Source organism: Vombatus ursinus, unplaced genomic scaffold (genome assembly GCF_900497805.2).
Source record: "Vombatus ursinus unplaced genomic scaffold, bare-nosed wombat genome assembly UNPS02014816.1, whole genome shotgun sequence".
Lineage (NCBI taxonomy): Eukaryota > Metazoa > Chordata > Mammalia > Diprotodontia > Vombatidae > Vombatus > Vombatus ursinus.
Genome location: NW_020954594.1, coordinates 1,199,483 through 1,214,418, shown reverse-complemented (window position 1 = coordinate 1,214,418; position 14,936 = coordinate 1,199,483). Strand labels below are relative to the sequence as shown.

The 14,936-nt window shown below is 40.9% G+C and overlaps 1 protein-coding gene across 2 annotated transcripts in view; it reads right to left on the bottom strand.

The window, feature by feature from the left end:
- Window positions 1-1,241, bottom strand: part of CLMP (CXADR like membrane protein) — a 122,450-nt gene extending 121,209 nt beyond the window's left edge. The window contains exons 1-2 of one of the 2 annotated variants that reach the window (XM_027835741.1): window positions 1,057-1,241; window positions 852-954 (exon numbers count right to left, since the gene is read on the bottom strand). In XM_027835741.1, the coding sequence (XP_027691542.1) occupies window positions 852-879 (28 nt within the window). In that variant the 5' untranslated portion in view covers window positions 880-954; window positions 1,057-1,241. The other variant, XM_027835739.1, reaches the window with a different exon arrangement.
- Between the last annotated feature and the right edge of the window lie 13,695 nt (window positions 1,242-14,936).

Sequence of the window (14,936 nt, the reverse complement as noted above, 5' to 3'; positions counted from 1 at the left end):
CAATAACATACACACACGAAAAATAGAAGAAAACACCAACCCCCCAACGTTATTTGGTCCGTCTTCCTTTGTCCTTGTCCCCCCTTTACCCTAACCTTTTCTCAGTTGCCTATCTGTAGACTCTTCCTGGCTGTTCTCCTCTTTCTCCCATTCTTGCTCCCCATCTTTTCTTATTTTTCTCCACTCTTTCTCAGCTTTCTCTCTCTTCTTTTCCACTCCTTTTGGTCACATTTCAGGATCTCTACCTTCTAGCCTCTCAGTTTTATGGCCCATTTTTATTCTTCCTTTATCTTTTCAGTCTCCCGTCCCTTCACTACACCCTCTCTTTCTCGCTTACACTTTAACACATCTGTTTCTAATCCGAGTTGTTTGAGACGCCTGTTGGAAACAAAAAAAAGCCCCTTCCCCCACCTTAGGGACCTGGAATGAACATTCCTAGATCAAAGCCAAAGCTCATTTCCCTAGTTTTCCTCCCCGAACATTCCCCAAAACAAATGCCATCACAAAGTGGGTCCCAACTTTCAGATGGTTTATGGCCGAGAGGCCAACATTGCACCTTGAAAATGCTGCCACCAACAAGAACTAAAAAATGCTTTTATGTGACTCCCTTCAAGAGAACAGATGTTTCCAACACTCTACAATATAGAATTTACAATCCTCTCCTGCCCAGATGTGCTGCCCATTTGCCCTGAGGCAGAAAGAGATGGCCCTTCTTCAGCTAAGGGGTTGAGGGGAAATGGTTTAATTAGCAAGTTAGTATCCCCTCCTTCAACTGCTGCTGCTGCTGTCCCTGACAATACGTCTCTTTGGAGACATCAAAACTACCGATGTACCGTCCCCGAAACACTTACCGAGGAAGAGAATGAACAGGAAAGACATTCCGTTTCCAGGACTGGACACTTTTCCCCTCTGTTGCTCCCCTAGTCCCAGGCACGTCAGACAGTCAGAGAAGACCTGCATGGAATGGAAAGCAACGTCTCTGGCATGCGCTCCGTATAATTGCATCCATGTGCCAGCAAAGAAACCCAATTTCCCTCCCTCTTCCCCCTCGCCTACTTCTCTTCTGTCTTTGCCTTCTCTGACTCCACAGACCCCGGGGAGGGGCCTGGAGCGCACCCTGCTCCTTTCGAGTGGGAGTGGGAGGAGAGAGATCAGGGATTGTGCTCTTCCCCAGAGGAGAAATTGTGACAGAGAAGCTCTCCAGCAGCATGGAAACACTTTTCCCTGTTTGGAAAGAAAAAGGAATGAAGAAGGAGGAAAAAAAAAATCATACTGAGCAGTAACCACATGGCTGCCTCCTCCTGCCAGCCCCTCCCCACCATCATCTGGGATTAGCGGGGAACACCAATCGGTGGCCTGGCTGTGGAGCTGGCAGCCAGGAAGGGGCTTTTCTTTCCAAGGAGAAATGCATGTGGGTTTTCAGGGCAAAGCGGGGAAATCTAGCCGCAACTTAGTATACATAGGAGATTTGGAGGAGGGGAGCAGTTCATCTCTCTTCATTGCAGAGCCAGGGCCGGAGAAGAGCTCAGAGGAATGCTATAGACCTCTTTTACAGATGTGGAAACTGAGGCTTATTGTGGTGAAGAGGAGTGACCAAGGTCATTCAAAATAGTATAAGAAGCCAAATGATCCATGTCTAGTCTTTCCAAGTCACGCAGCCATGAGGCAGGCTCAGCACAAAATATTTTCTCCTTTCTCATTTTCTCTGGTTTAGTCAACGTTAGAGCTGGACCATTTGGAGTGAGAGACTAAACGATGTAGTGGATAGAATCCTAGGCTTTTGAGTCAGGAAAATGTGTTTTCAAATTATCCCTCAGATATTGGCTGTTTGGCCCTAGGTAAGTCATTTAGCATTTCTGTGCCTTACTTAGTCTCATTTGTAAGACTAAGAAGATGGACTTGTTGGCCTCTTAGGGTTCTTTCCAGACTCTAAATCTATGACCCTATTTGTGATTGAATAGGTCAGTTAATTCAGTCAAACAAGTGGTTTGATTTGTTTCCGTGGCATTGCGTTGATGGTCAATTCTCATATCCTACAGACACAAGCTCAGACTCTTTTCTTTTGGCCTCTACTTCTCTCTCATTTCCTGTCTCCCTCTTTTTGTCAAAGTATGTGGCAAAGTGTATTGAGTGAAGAACAAAAGAAAAAGAAAGGGAATTATGTTGAGTTTGTCTTGCTAGTGAGTGGTATGGACATCCAGATGCCAAATTATGTAGGGCTAAGGGGTATTTTAGCTAAAAACAGAGACAAACAAATGAAAAAACAAAACTTGCTACTTTGCTAAGAACAGAATGCTAGCCCTTTGCAGAAAGCAAAGGAGAAAAAGCAGATAAAACTCTCTCCTTACAATGGAGGGCCCCAAATGGACTGCAGGACCCCAGCCAAAGGAGGCCAGCAGAAGGATGAAGGGAGGGCCAGAGAGGCCAGCATGAAGGGAGAGCTGAGATCAGCCCTGCTGGCATTCATCTACTCTCCCCAGGCTGGGGAAGTAGAAGCCTGTCATTCGGGGGACTATAGCATGGAGGCAGCTGGAGGAGGCTGGACTTGCAGCTCTGGGAACAGAGCAAGAGAAATCTGCCTGAGTCAGGCTCTAGGCAGGGGGGTGCTAGGCGAGCCTGCTTATTCTACCCTCTGCCAATTTCTGGCACATGCTTCCTGTGACTCTGCTGGAACTCTGGACCTGTACTGTCCTCCCCTCTCCAACTTTGAGGGTGTCTCTGGAATAGGGGCAGCCCACTGAGGCACCTCGTGCTGTGATTATACAAAACTGACCAAAAGGCAAGGGGGTGAAAATGCCCCTACTCAATCTCTTTGCTGACCTTCATTGGGAGTGGGGTGGTCTGGTCTCCTGACCCATATAAATACAAAATTCTTTTTTCAGAGCCCTTCAAAAGAAAGCCAAGCTATTTCCCATCCATCTACCTTTCTGGTTTTCTTACTCTTTGTACCACTCCCACCCTCCCACATATTCTTGGATTCATTGACACTGGCCTCCTTTGATGTTCCTCAAACAAACCACTCCATCTCTGGACTCCAGGCATTTTTACTGGCTGTCCCCTGTGCCCGGAATTCTCTCTCTTCTCATCTCCACCTTCCAATTTCCCTGGCCTTTCCCAATCCCCCTTAATTCTAGTGGCTACCCTCTGCTGATTATTTCCTGTTTATCCTGTACATAGCTTGTTTGCATGTTGTCTCTCCCTTTAGATTGTGAGCTCCTCAAGGGCAGAGACAGTCTTTCGCCTTTCTTTGTGTCTTCAGTGCTTAGCATAGTGGCCGACACATAGTGGGCCCTTAATAAATGTTCATTGACTGACTGAGGAGTGGAGTTTCTGCTAAGGGAGTCATTTAACTCCCTCAGGGCAGAAGACCTAAGGTGGACAATCCCACTGCCATTCACACATTCGTTCATTGTATCTCAGATCAAGAGATGGTGGGGGGCCTTAGGTGCTATCTAGTCCAGAGCTCTCATATTATAGTTAAGGTCCACAGAAGTTAAATCACTTGTCCCCACTTACATAGCCTGTGATTTGAACCCAGATTCTCTGACTTCAGTTACTGCACACTTTCAGTTGTACCATGCTGCATCTAATTATCTCTGCTTGAATCATCTCTCCATTAGTCTTAGTACTCAGTGGTTTTAGACTCATTTATCAGTTGTCCTTCATAGTTGTAAAATGGAGCAGCCCCATTGTACAGAGGCAGTTAGGTGGTACAGTGGATAGAGTGTCAGGCCTGGAGTCAGGAAGATTCATCTTCCTGAGTTCAAATCTGTCCTCAGACACTTAACAAGCTGTGTGACCCTGGATGAGTCATTTAACCCTGTTTGCCTCAATATCTTCATCTGTAAAATGAGCCGGAGAAGGAAATGGCAAACTACTCTAGTATATTTGTCAAGAAATCCCCAAATGGGGTCATGAAGAGTCAGACGTGACTAAAAAATGACTGAACAATAAAAATGGTACAGAGGAGAAAAACAGAAGCCCAGGGAAGGAACAGGCTTCTGGACCACATAGAAAGTTTCTGGCAGAGGCAGGAGTTGTACTCAGATCACCCTGTGCAGATCATAAAAACCTACAATTTGGAATTGTAAGCCACTTCGGAGATTATTTAGGCCACCTCCATTTTATAGAAGAAGACTGTAAGGCCCAGAGAAGTGGTTTGCCCAAGATCCCACAGACAGCAAGTATCAGAGGTAGAATTTGAATTCAGTTTTTTTGGCTCCAAATCCAGTTCTGTTGCCCAAATTCCAATTTAGACTTTCTGTCTAAATTGGGAAGGATCCTGAAAGTCAGGCTAAGAGCTTTCCTTTCCTTGTACCCACCTAATATAGAGACATTTTTTTTCAGGCCAGTGGCTCTGGAGCTGCAGAGTAAACAGCACTTAATCTTCCTAAAACATCTCAAAGCCTCCTCCTCCACTGCCTCACTGCTGGTGGCCTTTCTCCCAGATCTGCCCATGGCAACACTGTTAACTCATGGGGAAGGCCTGTGTGTTGCTACAGACAGATGTGGGTAGGTGTGTAGGCAGATGGGTGTTTATAGCTGCATTTCTATAGAGGAAAGGAACAAAATGCCTTCAGCTCCAAGTCATCAGTCAGAAGTACAGGTGAATGTGAGGTGGGGGAGGACATGACAGTGGACCACTACATTTCATCCAACAGGGTTCTGCTCTGTAGTTAGTAGGCACTACTTAAGAAGAGCTGGACAGATTAGGTATACAGTGGAAGGACCCCCAAGATGGGCAGCACCACTAATTGTTCAAAATTTTGCTTCAGCTTTGGGTGCTATCATCTGCCCACAGCTAAAACAGAGAGTGAATGGGGCAGGTCACAAATGGAGGCTGTGCCAGGATAAAGTTCTCTCTCTAAGTAGTAACATTCTGCCTGATAGAAAAGATAAGCACAATGTACAGCAAACTGAGCCAGAGGTGTAACTAGGACAGGGCAATGGGGCTTTTCTCCAGGGCGCTGAAATCTAGAGAGTGGGTTTTCTTCCCATGGTGGGCCTCCAAACCACTGTTGCTTTGCCTTGGTGCCTCTGATCCTTTCCTTGGCCCTGGGCTACCATGTCTGGGTTCCTGTTTTTTAGCACCTTTCTCCCAAGGCCCTCTTTTTTGGTGCAGTTGATTTACTCCCACACACACCTGCTGTTTCCCCATTACTGCTTTCTCTGTCCCCCTAACGTTGACCATCTCCTTTGGAAGTAAGGAATCAGGGACCATGCCATAGGGGCAACTCTGGGACAGGATGCTCCCTTTCTTTCTCAGCACTCTTTGAACCACAGTTATTTCCCAATATAACTTCCTTATACACTGAACTATCTATTGTAACAAATGAAAACAGTTAAGCAAACTGACCAATGTAGTGATACAAGCATTGTGTTTTATGGAGTACTTGGTATTGTACACCCATAGTCCCTCACCTCTCAAATGAGAGGAATGAGGTGGGGTTCCATCATTTGTTCTCTGGGACTGAGACTGGTAATTCTTAGCAAAATTTACCTAAGCTTTTAAAAAAAATAATTAATTTATTTTTAGTTTTCAACATTCACTTTTATAAGATTTTGACTTCTAAAATTTTCCCCCTCCCTCCCCCCTAAGATGGCATGCAATCTGATATAGGCTATACATGTACAATCATATTAACACATATTTCTACATTAGTTATGTTGTAAAGAAGAATCAGAACGATGGGAAAAATCATGAGAAAGAAAAAACAAACAAAAAGAGAAAATAGCTTTTTTTTAAAAACTACTACACAAGAAAGAAAATTTCTCAAATCATATTTGAGTTTAATCTAGGACCATATCATCTCAATTATCTTTATATTTCTCTAGGTCTCTGCACCTCTGTGGATAGTCTGTGTGTTGGGGAAGATAAATGTGGGTGTGTGTGTAGACAAGATGTATGTTTGTAGCTATGGGTGCACTTAGTCATTCAGCTCAAACTTGACAGGTAGAGCACTAGGAGAGATACATTCTCTGCTCTCATGTAGCTCAGTATGTGTGTGCGTGTGTATTATATATATATATATACATATATATATATATAGTAGAGGAATAAGACACAAACACAAAACTATAATACAAATTTTGTTGCTGTTGTTTAGTTGTTTCACTAGTGTCTGACTCTCTGTGACCCCATTTGGGGTTTTCTTGGCAAAAATACTTGAGTGGTTTGCCATTTCCTTCTCCAATAATACAAAATATTACATGACTAAAAGTACTTTAGAGAGATACTCTGTGAGGCCTAAGGGAAACCAAGCTCTTCAAAACCACCTTTTTTTTTTTCCCCTAAGAAAAGGCTTATCTTAGGATTTACACTCTGTGAAGTCAGACCTGACACATGGAAGAGAATGAGAATGGACTCCTAGGGCTATTGGTGCTGAGGTCTGATTGGACTTCATATTGGATCCAGGAGGAATATAGATTGCTTACCCCACAGGGCTCAGAATCATCACAAATTAAACTCTGGGGTCCTGGTTAGGGTCAGGGTAAGGGTTGGGTGATTGATAATAGTTGTCATTTACAGAGGGATGGTCACACCATAGATCTCACCATTATTTATAAGTATTATATTTTCTTTAAAAAACAAAACAAAAGAAAAAAACCTCTGAAATTCCTGTTGGCTGCTTGGAAGGTCCAATTGGACCTAGAATAGCTATTAATTTGTATTGCACTTCTATCCTCCCACAGGAATCTACGTATGTCTTATATTTTTAGGACTATTGTTAGTTATATTCACAAATTGTAAAACTTATTTTGTTGGGTGTTCATTATTGAACCAGAAATCTCCTTGATAGTCTTTGTTCTCAATCCTCTCAAGCTAAAGATAAAATAATAATATCTGACATATTTTTGGTGTGTTTTATTTTGCAACATGGCTAACATGGAAACATTTTCACATGACTTCACATGGATAATCAATATCATATTGCTTGCCTTCTCAAGGAGTGGGGGAGGGGTGGGAGAGAGGAAGAGAATTTGGAATTCAAAATGTTTTTTATGTTAAATAATATTTTATTTTGTCCCCAATTACATAGAAAGACAATTTTTAACATTCATTTAAAAATTTTTTGAGTCCCACATTCTATCCTTCCCTCTTCTCCCTTCCAGGTCTCTGAGATGGTAAGCAGTTTAATATAGATTAATACATGTGCAGTCATGCAAAATATATTTTCATATTAGTCGTGTTGTGAAACAAGACACAGACCAAAAAAAAAACTCCACAAAAAATAAAGAAAGCAAAAATAGCATGCTTCAATATGCATTTAAACTCCATCAGTTCTTTCTCTGGAGATGGAAAGCATTTTTGATCATAAGTCTTTTGGATCATTGTATTACTGAGAATAGCAAAGTCATTCACTGAGGATGAACAAAGCCAAAGTTGATCATCATATAATATTGCTGTTGCTGTATACAATGTTGTCTTGGTTCTGATCACTTCACTTTGCAACAGTTCATGTAAGTTTTCCCAGACTTTTCTGAGAGCATCCTGATTATCATTTCTTATAGCACAATACTACTCCATCACAATCGTATACCACACCTTGTTCAGTCATTACCCAATTGATGAGCATCCCCTCAGTTTCCAGTTCTTTGCTACAACAAAAAAGCTACTGTAAATATTTTTGTACAAATATTTTTTGGATCTCTTTGGGATACAGACCTTAGTAGTAGCATTGCTGGATCTAAGGGTATGCACAGTTTTATAGCCCTTTAGGCATGGAACTCAAAATTAAAAAAAAATGAATGTTAAATTTTTTATGTAATTGGGAAATACTTAATGAAATAAATAAAATATATTTTAAAATGATAATTATTATTATTTAAATTTAAATTATTAAATAATAAATTTATAGAGGGCTTTTGAGTTTTCAGAGTGCTATCTCATTGACATCATTGGACCAATAGAGAAAGAGTTGAGATGTGTCTGTGATTGTGGGAAAAGCCTGGAGCTTTATTGGGTTCACATGTCCCAAACATTGTGCTGAGTATGCTAGCCTTCTGGTCCTTTTGAAACTCCATCTACCCATAGCCCTCTCCTTCTTCAGGGATCATCATGCAGAATGGCCCCAAATTCTAGCAGCTTATAGACCCATTTCTAAATCAATAAGGCTTAGAGGGTTGTTGAATGAATGAATGATTAAGTGATATTTACAGTGGTAGAACTGGACACGAAGTGGGAAAATCTCACTAAAACCATTAGACTGAACAGCAAATAAAATAGACTGGGTCTATAGCATTTGATTGGTTGTCTGGTACACTTATGGCTTCCACTGCCTCAGGCATATCTTTCACTTGTACAATTTAAATAAGTACTTTGATTTTTTTTTTTAAAGATCCTTTAAGCCCCCCAGAGTTTCTGTGTAAATGTGGGCTTGTGGCATTTAGGAATGTGTATCTGGACATTTTATATTTATATCTCTATCTAGCGCATAGTAGACACTTAATAAATGCTTATTGTTTGGCTAGTTAATGGAACACACATGTGGGAGCTTAAGTTTTGAATCAATGTATGTGGATGGATGGGGTTAAATTGCTCTTGGAAATTTCCTTGTTTCTTTTAATAGTGGAATGGTAAAATTGGAGTTATCTTACTTCTAAAATCACATCATTTCTTCATGTTCCTACTGGCTTGGAGAAGTTACATTGCACTCCAAATTCTGGGAACCATTTGATTTAATTCAACAAACATTAGTTAAGGGTTCTTTACATGCTGGCACTGTGGTAGGTACTAGGCATGAATGATGGCAGATAGAACCCTTGGGGAAGCCGCCTCCTCATCTGTGGGTCCCTAGAAAAGGTACTCTGGGTTATAGGTATTGTGGGTTAATATTCACTTAAATTTATATCTTATGAGCCTTCACTGATGCATTTACTTTTGTTGACAAGCCAGGGGACACATTTCTTCAAAACAAAAGAGGTAATCTTAGCAAATTAAGTGAAAAGAAAAGGTTACTCCATCATGTACTTTCCCGCAGTTACCATACCACTAGTTAGGAAAGATTCACATGAAAGAACATGTATGATCACAGGATATGCATTCAGGGAACACATACCAGAATCTTATGTAGCCAGGATGTCCTCAGGGAAAACACACAATGTTAAGGACCTGTGTGGTTAGGGAGCACACAAAAAGTGTTCCCTTATTCATATAAGGACAATTCTATCTAGGACTCATGTGTGGATAGTATTCATGAAGTCATGAATTCAAAACTGCAAAACTGCCTATTTCCTCTTCCAGTACCCGGCACAGTTCCTTAGGATGTTGTCATGTTGCTTTCTGCTGCTTTCTCTTGGACATCACATCTCTATTCTCTGCCATCTCCCTTTCAGGTCTTGTGATTGTCAAGTTGTTCTCTGCTACCATCTTTTGAGGTTCAGCTCTCCAGTTCCATCCACTGCTTTTTACTTCTAATAAGTACAGTGGCTAGGAAGCCTCTCCCTGACAAGGCTACCAGACCAAACCAAGGGAGCCTTCTCCACCCAGCCAACCTCCCAACCATGACAGAATCCCATAGATCAAGATTATATTCATTCTTTTCACTTCCTTTTTCTGGTTCTGATTTGAGGTCCATGATCTCAGGCAATTATCTGACTTGGAGTAAAACTAATTCTTTGTAAATTCTATTAAATTCCTTATTTGGATCCTGAATCCCCAAAATCCATATGAGAGATTCTGCTTAAAAATATCACGGAAGCTATGTGGTGCCAGGGACTCTGAGGTGAAAAAATATCTTCTTTGATTGATATATAAATGAAGTTAGGTGAAACAGACAGAGTCTTCATTTTTGCCTTTATTGTGCATTGCTGCCAACAACAAACCCCTTGATTTTTGCACTATATTTTGTGTAGTGTAAAATCTTGCTGGTCTCCCTAAATACATACAACACAGACTTCTCTCAAGGAGCTTATAGTATAGGTGATTGTTGTGTTTTTGCATTGTGTATATCTCTGAGCATAAACATGCACTAAATAACTCTAAAACTCATTAGATTGATGTATATGAACAGCAATCAAGAAACAAGATATGACAGATTGGGAAGGGATCACCTCTAGCTGTAAATATCTGATTGGATGTGAGGGTGAAAGGAGATACAAAAATGCATACATGTTTTTTTCTTTTGAATAGTATTTTTTTCCAATTACACGTAAAGAAAATTTTTAGCATTCATTTTTTTAAATAAAATTTTGAGTGCCAAATTTTTCTCTCCCTCTCTCCCCTCCCTTCTCCCTAAGATGGTATACACCATCTTGTTGTAGTATTTGCTCAGCCAGATTCACACCAGTACAACTGGAACATGGCCTCCAAACTCTCCCCAAACATGTCTGCTGAACTTTTGTTCTTCTTCTGGGCCACTGTCAGCCCAATAGTCAAAGCCATAATGAGGGAAAGTTTGTCAAATTTATAGGGTGCTGAAATTATAGGGGGCAGAAAACACTTGTTTTTCAGCATCATAGAAACAACAGAACTTAGACATTAGTTAGCAAAATAATTGCTAAAATGAGAAATAAAAGAAAAAAAAAGAAAAGTTAAACTAGAAAGCTATCAGAGGGGATGGTGGAGTGAGCGCCTCCATCTCTCCACCCCACCCTTTGCACCTGACCTTCCTAGCAGCAGTCTTGAATGAGTATCGTTGGGGAAGAGGGGTTTCTATGTTTTCTCTTACCCCAGAGGATGATGACTCCTTCTCCCAAATGCAAACAGACTTTTTAAACCAATCAACAGGCATTAATTAAACACCTGTTATGTTCTAAGCACTACTAGGCACTGGAGATATGAATGCAAAGAATGAAACAATCCATACTGTCAAAGAGTTTGCATTCTATCTTTCAGACACTTGCCCTGAGCCCAATTTGTGGTACTTGCCTTGGGCTCAAGAATTCCTGATTATGGCTCTACCCACAGCTGCTGCCACCATTTACTCCCCAACTCCATATAGGGATTACTACTGCTGCAGAATGGCAGTATAATTTAAATTGGGAAACTGTTATTTTGGGGGGATTTTGAGCAACTAAATTGCTCACTCTGCAGTAATTCTCACTGGTACAACCACCATTTCCTTCTGATCAGAGTAAATGTGACCATACTCAGCTCCACTCAGGATAAGGTAATCTGGGTTTTGACAATTATTAATCTTGCTGTGTTCTTTGAATTTCCTACCCAAAAAAATCCCTTTATACAATTATGTGGTCTTTCTGAGGCTTCTAAGATGGGATGTGATTGTGTCTTATACTTTAGGTTTAATCAACTTCAAATACAGGAACAATTTAATTATACATGAAATTGCATCCATTTAAATTTTAAAAAATTAAAAAATTTGATTGTTCTGTAATTCATTTTTTGGGTGATATTATTTGTGTGGATAGAAATTGTTCATCGTGAATTTGGCATTATTATGGGATTTTACTGTATTCTAGAAATGACAGCAGAAATTTCTATGACAGTAAATTTCAAAGAGAGCTCAGGGATTGTCTTGTTTAATCCTCATTTTTTAGTTGAGGGACCNTGTTAAATTTCAAAGAGAGCTCAGGGATTGTCTTGTTTAATCCTCATTTTTTAGTTGAGGGACCCTAAAATAAAGTTTTCATGCAAATCAATAATTTGTCTTGGGGAGGCATCATGGTAGTATGTTCTAAACCTTGGACTGGTGGTAATCAAGAGATAGAGGGTTCAATTCAATTCAAAATGCATCTATTAAGTGTTTACTGTATGCAACACACAAAATTTAAAATGACAAAACAGCCTCTTCCCTTGAGGAGCTATAATAGTAATACTACTACTAATTATTATTATTAATTAACATTTGTCTAGCACTTAATATATGCTGGGCACTGTGCTAAATACTTTACAATTATTATCTCATTCAATCTCATTTGACCCTCACAACAACCCTGGGTTGTAAATGCTAGTATTATTCCCATTTAACAGATGAAGAAACTGAGGCAAATAGATGGTTAAGTGACTTGCCCAGATATGTACTGCTACTATGTATCTGAGGGTGGATTTGAACTCAGGTCTTCCTGGCTCCAGGCCCAATGCTCTGCTATGAAGTAATTACAGTCAATGTCCCCTCTCTGGGCCCCAGTTTTCTCATCTGTAAAATAATAAAAGGACTTCTACTATATCATCTCAGGCCTCTTCCAGCTCTAAAATTCTCTGGTTCAGTATAATGCAACCACTGGTTCCTGACAAACAAGTTTTCTCCTCTGAGTCAGGTTGATTTGGGGGAATTGCTTTTAGGCAAAGCCAAAATTCTCTGTTGAGGCAAATCCTTTTTCTCTTGTTGCTCCTGGCCTTTGCCAGCACAGGGTGGGGAAGGCATCCAGAATTTTCCCTGACTGGAGACCCAGGTCTCCTAAGTTTATAGCTCAAGTCATGAAATGACAGTCTTGGGACATTCTTTCACTGAGGATCCTGCCCCTATTTGGTCCCACAAGAGCATGCCCTGGGAGCAGGGCTCCCTTGTTCTCGAATCTCCAGGGCATTTCTGTCTTGATCCCAGATTCAGACGGATGATACAAATCTTAACATCCTTTTATCCCTCCACATGTCAGAGGAATGTTCCTCACTTGTTCAGGAGGATCCCCACTATTAAAGCAACATCTCCCCCCTTCCCTCATCTTTCCCCAATTAGCATCAAGTACTAAAGACAGGCGACTTGGGTAGAATTATTCGAATTTGTGTCATGGATCCCTTTGCAAGACTGGTGAAGTCTACAGACCCCTTCTCAGAATAATGTATTTAAATGCATAAAGTAAAAACATAGGATGACAAAAGAAACCAATTTTATTGAAATACAGGGATCAAAATACTAGGAAAAAAATTAAACCAAAACCCAAACCAAGTTTGTGGATCTTAAGTTAAAAACCCTTGCCATAGGGGCAGCTAGGTGGCGCAGCAGATAGAACACCAGCCTTGGAGTCAGGGGGACCTGAGTTCAAATGCGGCCTCAGGACAAACACTTGACACTTACTAGATGTGAGATTCTGGGCAAGTCACTTAACCCCAACTGCCTGAAAAAAAACAAAACAAAAAAACCCTTACCATGGTGGGTAGTTGGAAAAGTTGGGTTTTCTCCAAGTTTCTAACTCAGAGGTGTGTTGAATCAGCCAGCTAACAACCATTGTTAAATTTTCAGTGTAAGCATTACACCTGAGAAAACAGGGCTGAATTTATCATTGTTTTGATCGTCTAAACTTAAGAAATGATGGCAAAAATAGTAATAATGCAGATTAAACTTAAACTTTTTTTTCCTGGAGACCTGGTTGTTAAACATTTACCAATATACTTCTGACCATTCATTTTGGGAAAGGATGAAGGGGGAGGGGAAAAAGCCTCAACATCAGCTATAAAGACTCAAAACATATTTATTAAGTGCCTATGGTGTGCAAAGCACCGTACTAGCTGCTAGGAGACATGAAATTTAGATAACACATTGTCTCTGTCCTTATTAAGTATGTAACAGTGACTACACAGAACCCTACTGCCTGGAAGCCAGATATATTACATTTCACCCGTCCTCCAGTGTTCTTTGGTAACTTTAAGGGGACTTGGGGGCATCCAGGCTTTGCTACTGGCTCTGGCCACCACAGATGATGTTTCCTCAATTTCAGGGGTCCCCTGCACCTGAGTTCCATTTAACCACTTAAAGTTGGATTAGCTATTAAAAAGGAAGAGTTACTTCAAAAGGTACAGCATGAGCAAACATACAAACATTCTCTGCCCTCATGCACCTGGGAGGCATGATTCCACCCTTCAGTCTCTGGGAAGGATAATGGGATTAGACTCACAATTTAACTCAGTTCCTCTACAGCTTCCCCCAAGTTCCAAGTTTAAAGACCTCTCTTGGTCTCAAGTCTCAGGCTCCCTGGCTTTTCAGGACTTCTTGCTGGCCTGGAATCCTGACTCCAGCTTGATTCTGGGGTCTGAGGATTCTACCACCTGTGCTTAGAACTGAAAAGGATGAATGAAACAGACCACAACAAAATCCCAAGCTTGTTTGGGGGGCCCTAAAAGGAACAGGGTCAGTCAGTTCATGGAGTCCTTGCTGTAGTGAGCATGACCTTTGTGAACATGACCTTCATCCTGTCTCAAAAGATACTTTGGGGGCAAGGTTGTGAAAGGCTCTAAAAGCTAGAAAGATTTCCTAACAGGTGAAAAGGGGGAGATGGAAGGTCATTCCAAGTGTAGGGAACAAAATAAGCCAAGGTATGGAAGTGGTAAGGTATAGGGAGCTTTGGGATCTGAGACGTGCTGAATTTAGTTAGAGGATGTGGGAAGCTGGAGGACAGAATGAGTGAATAGGACATGAGATATGGTTGCAAAGTTAGAGTAGAACTTAATTATAGAGGTAATTAAAATGCCAGGTAAAGGCACTTAAACATTATTCAATACATAACAGAGAACCACTTGTGATTTATGAACTGAGGCATGTCATATATAAAAAAGATAATTCTTATACCAGTATTAAGGATGAATGTAGGGGAAGAAAATGGAAGTGGGAAGTCTTGTTAGGAGGCCATTGCCACAGTCCAGGTAGGCTGTAATGAGAGTCAATACTAGGGCAGTGGTAATGGGAAAAACTCAAGGGGTGTAGCTTCAAGGGTTGGAATGGACAGGACTTTAGTAACTAATTGGATGTGAAAGATGAAAGAAAGGAAAAAGTCAAAAAGCTTCTGACATGAAAGGCCAATTTAGTGGGGATCCCATGGATGAATATAGTTGGCTCAGAGGTGGGGCAGATTTAGAGAAAAAGAAAATAAACTAAATTTGGAATACATTGAATTTGAAGTGTTAGGAAAGCATCTGGGGGGACAGCTATTATAGGAAGTTGTAAATATGGGTCTAGGAGCAAAGAACTGGAAGGAAAGTGGGTGTCCATCAATTGGCTAATGGCCAAACAGTATGTGACATATGACTGTAATGGGATATT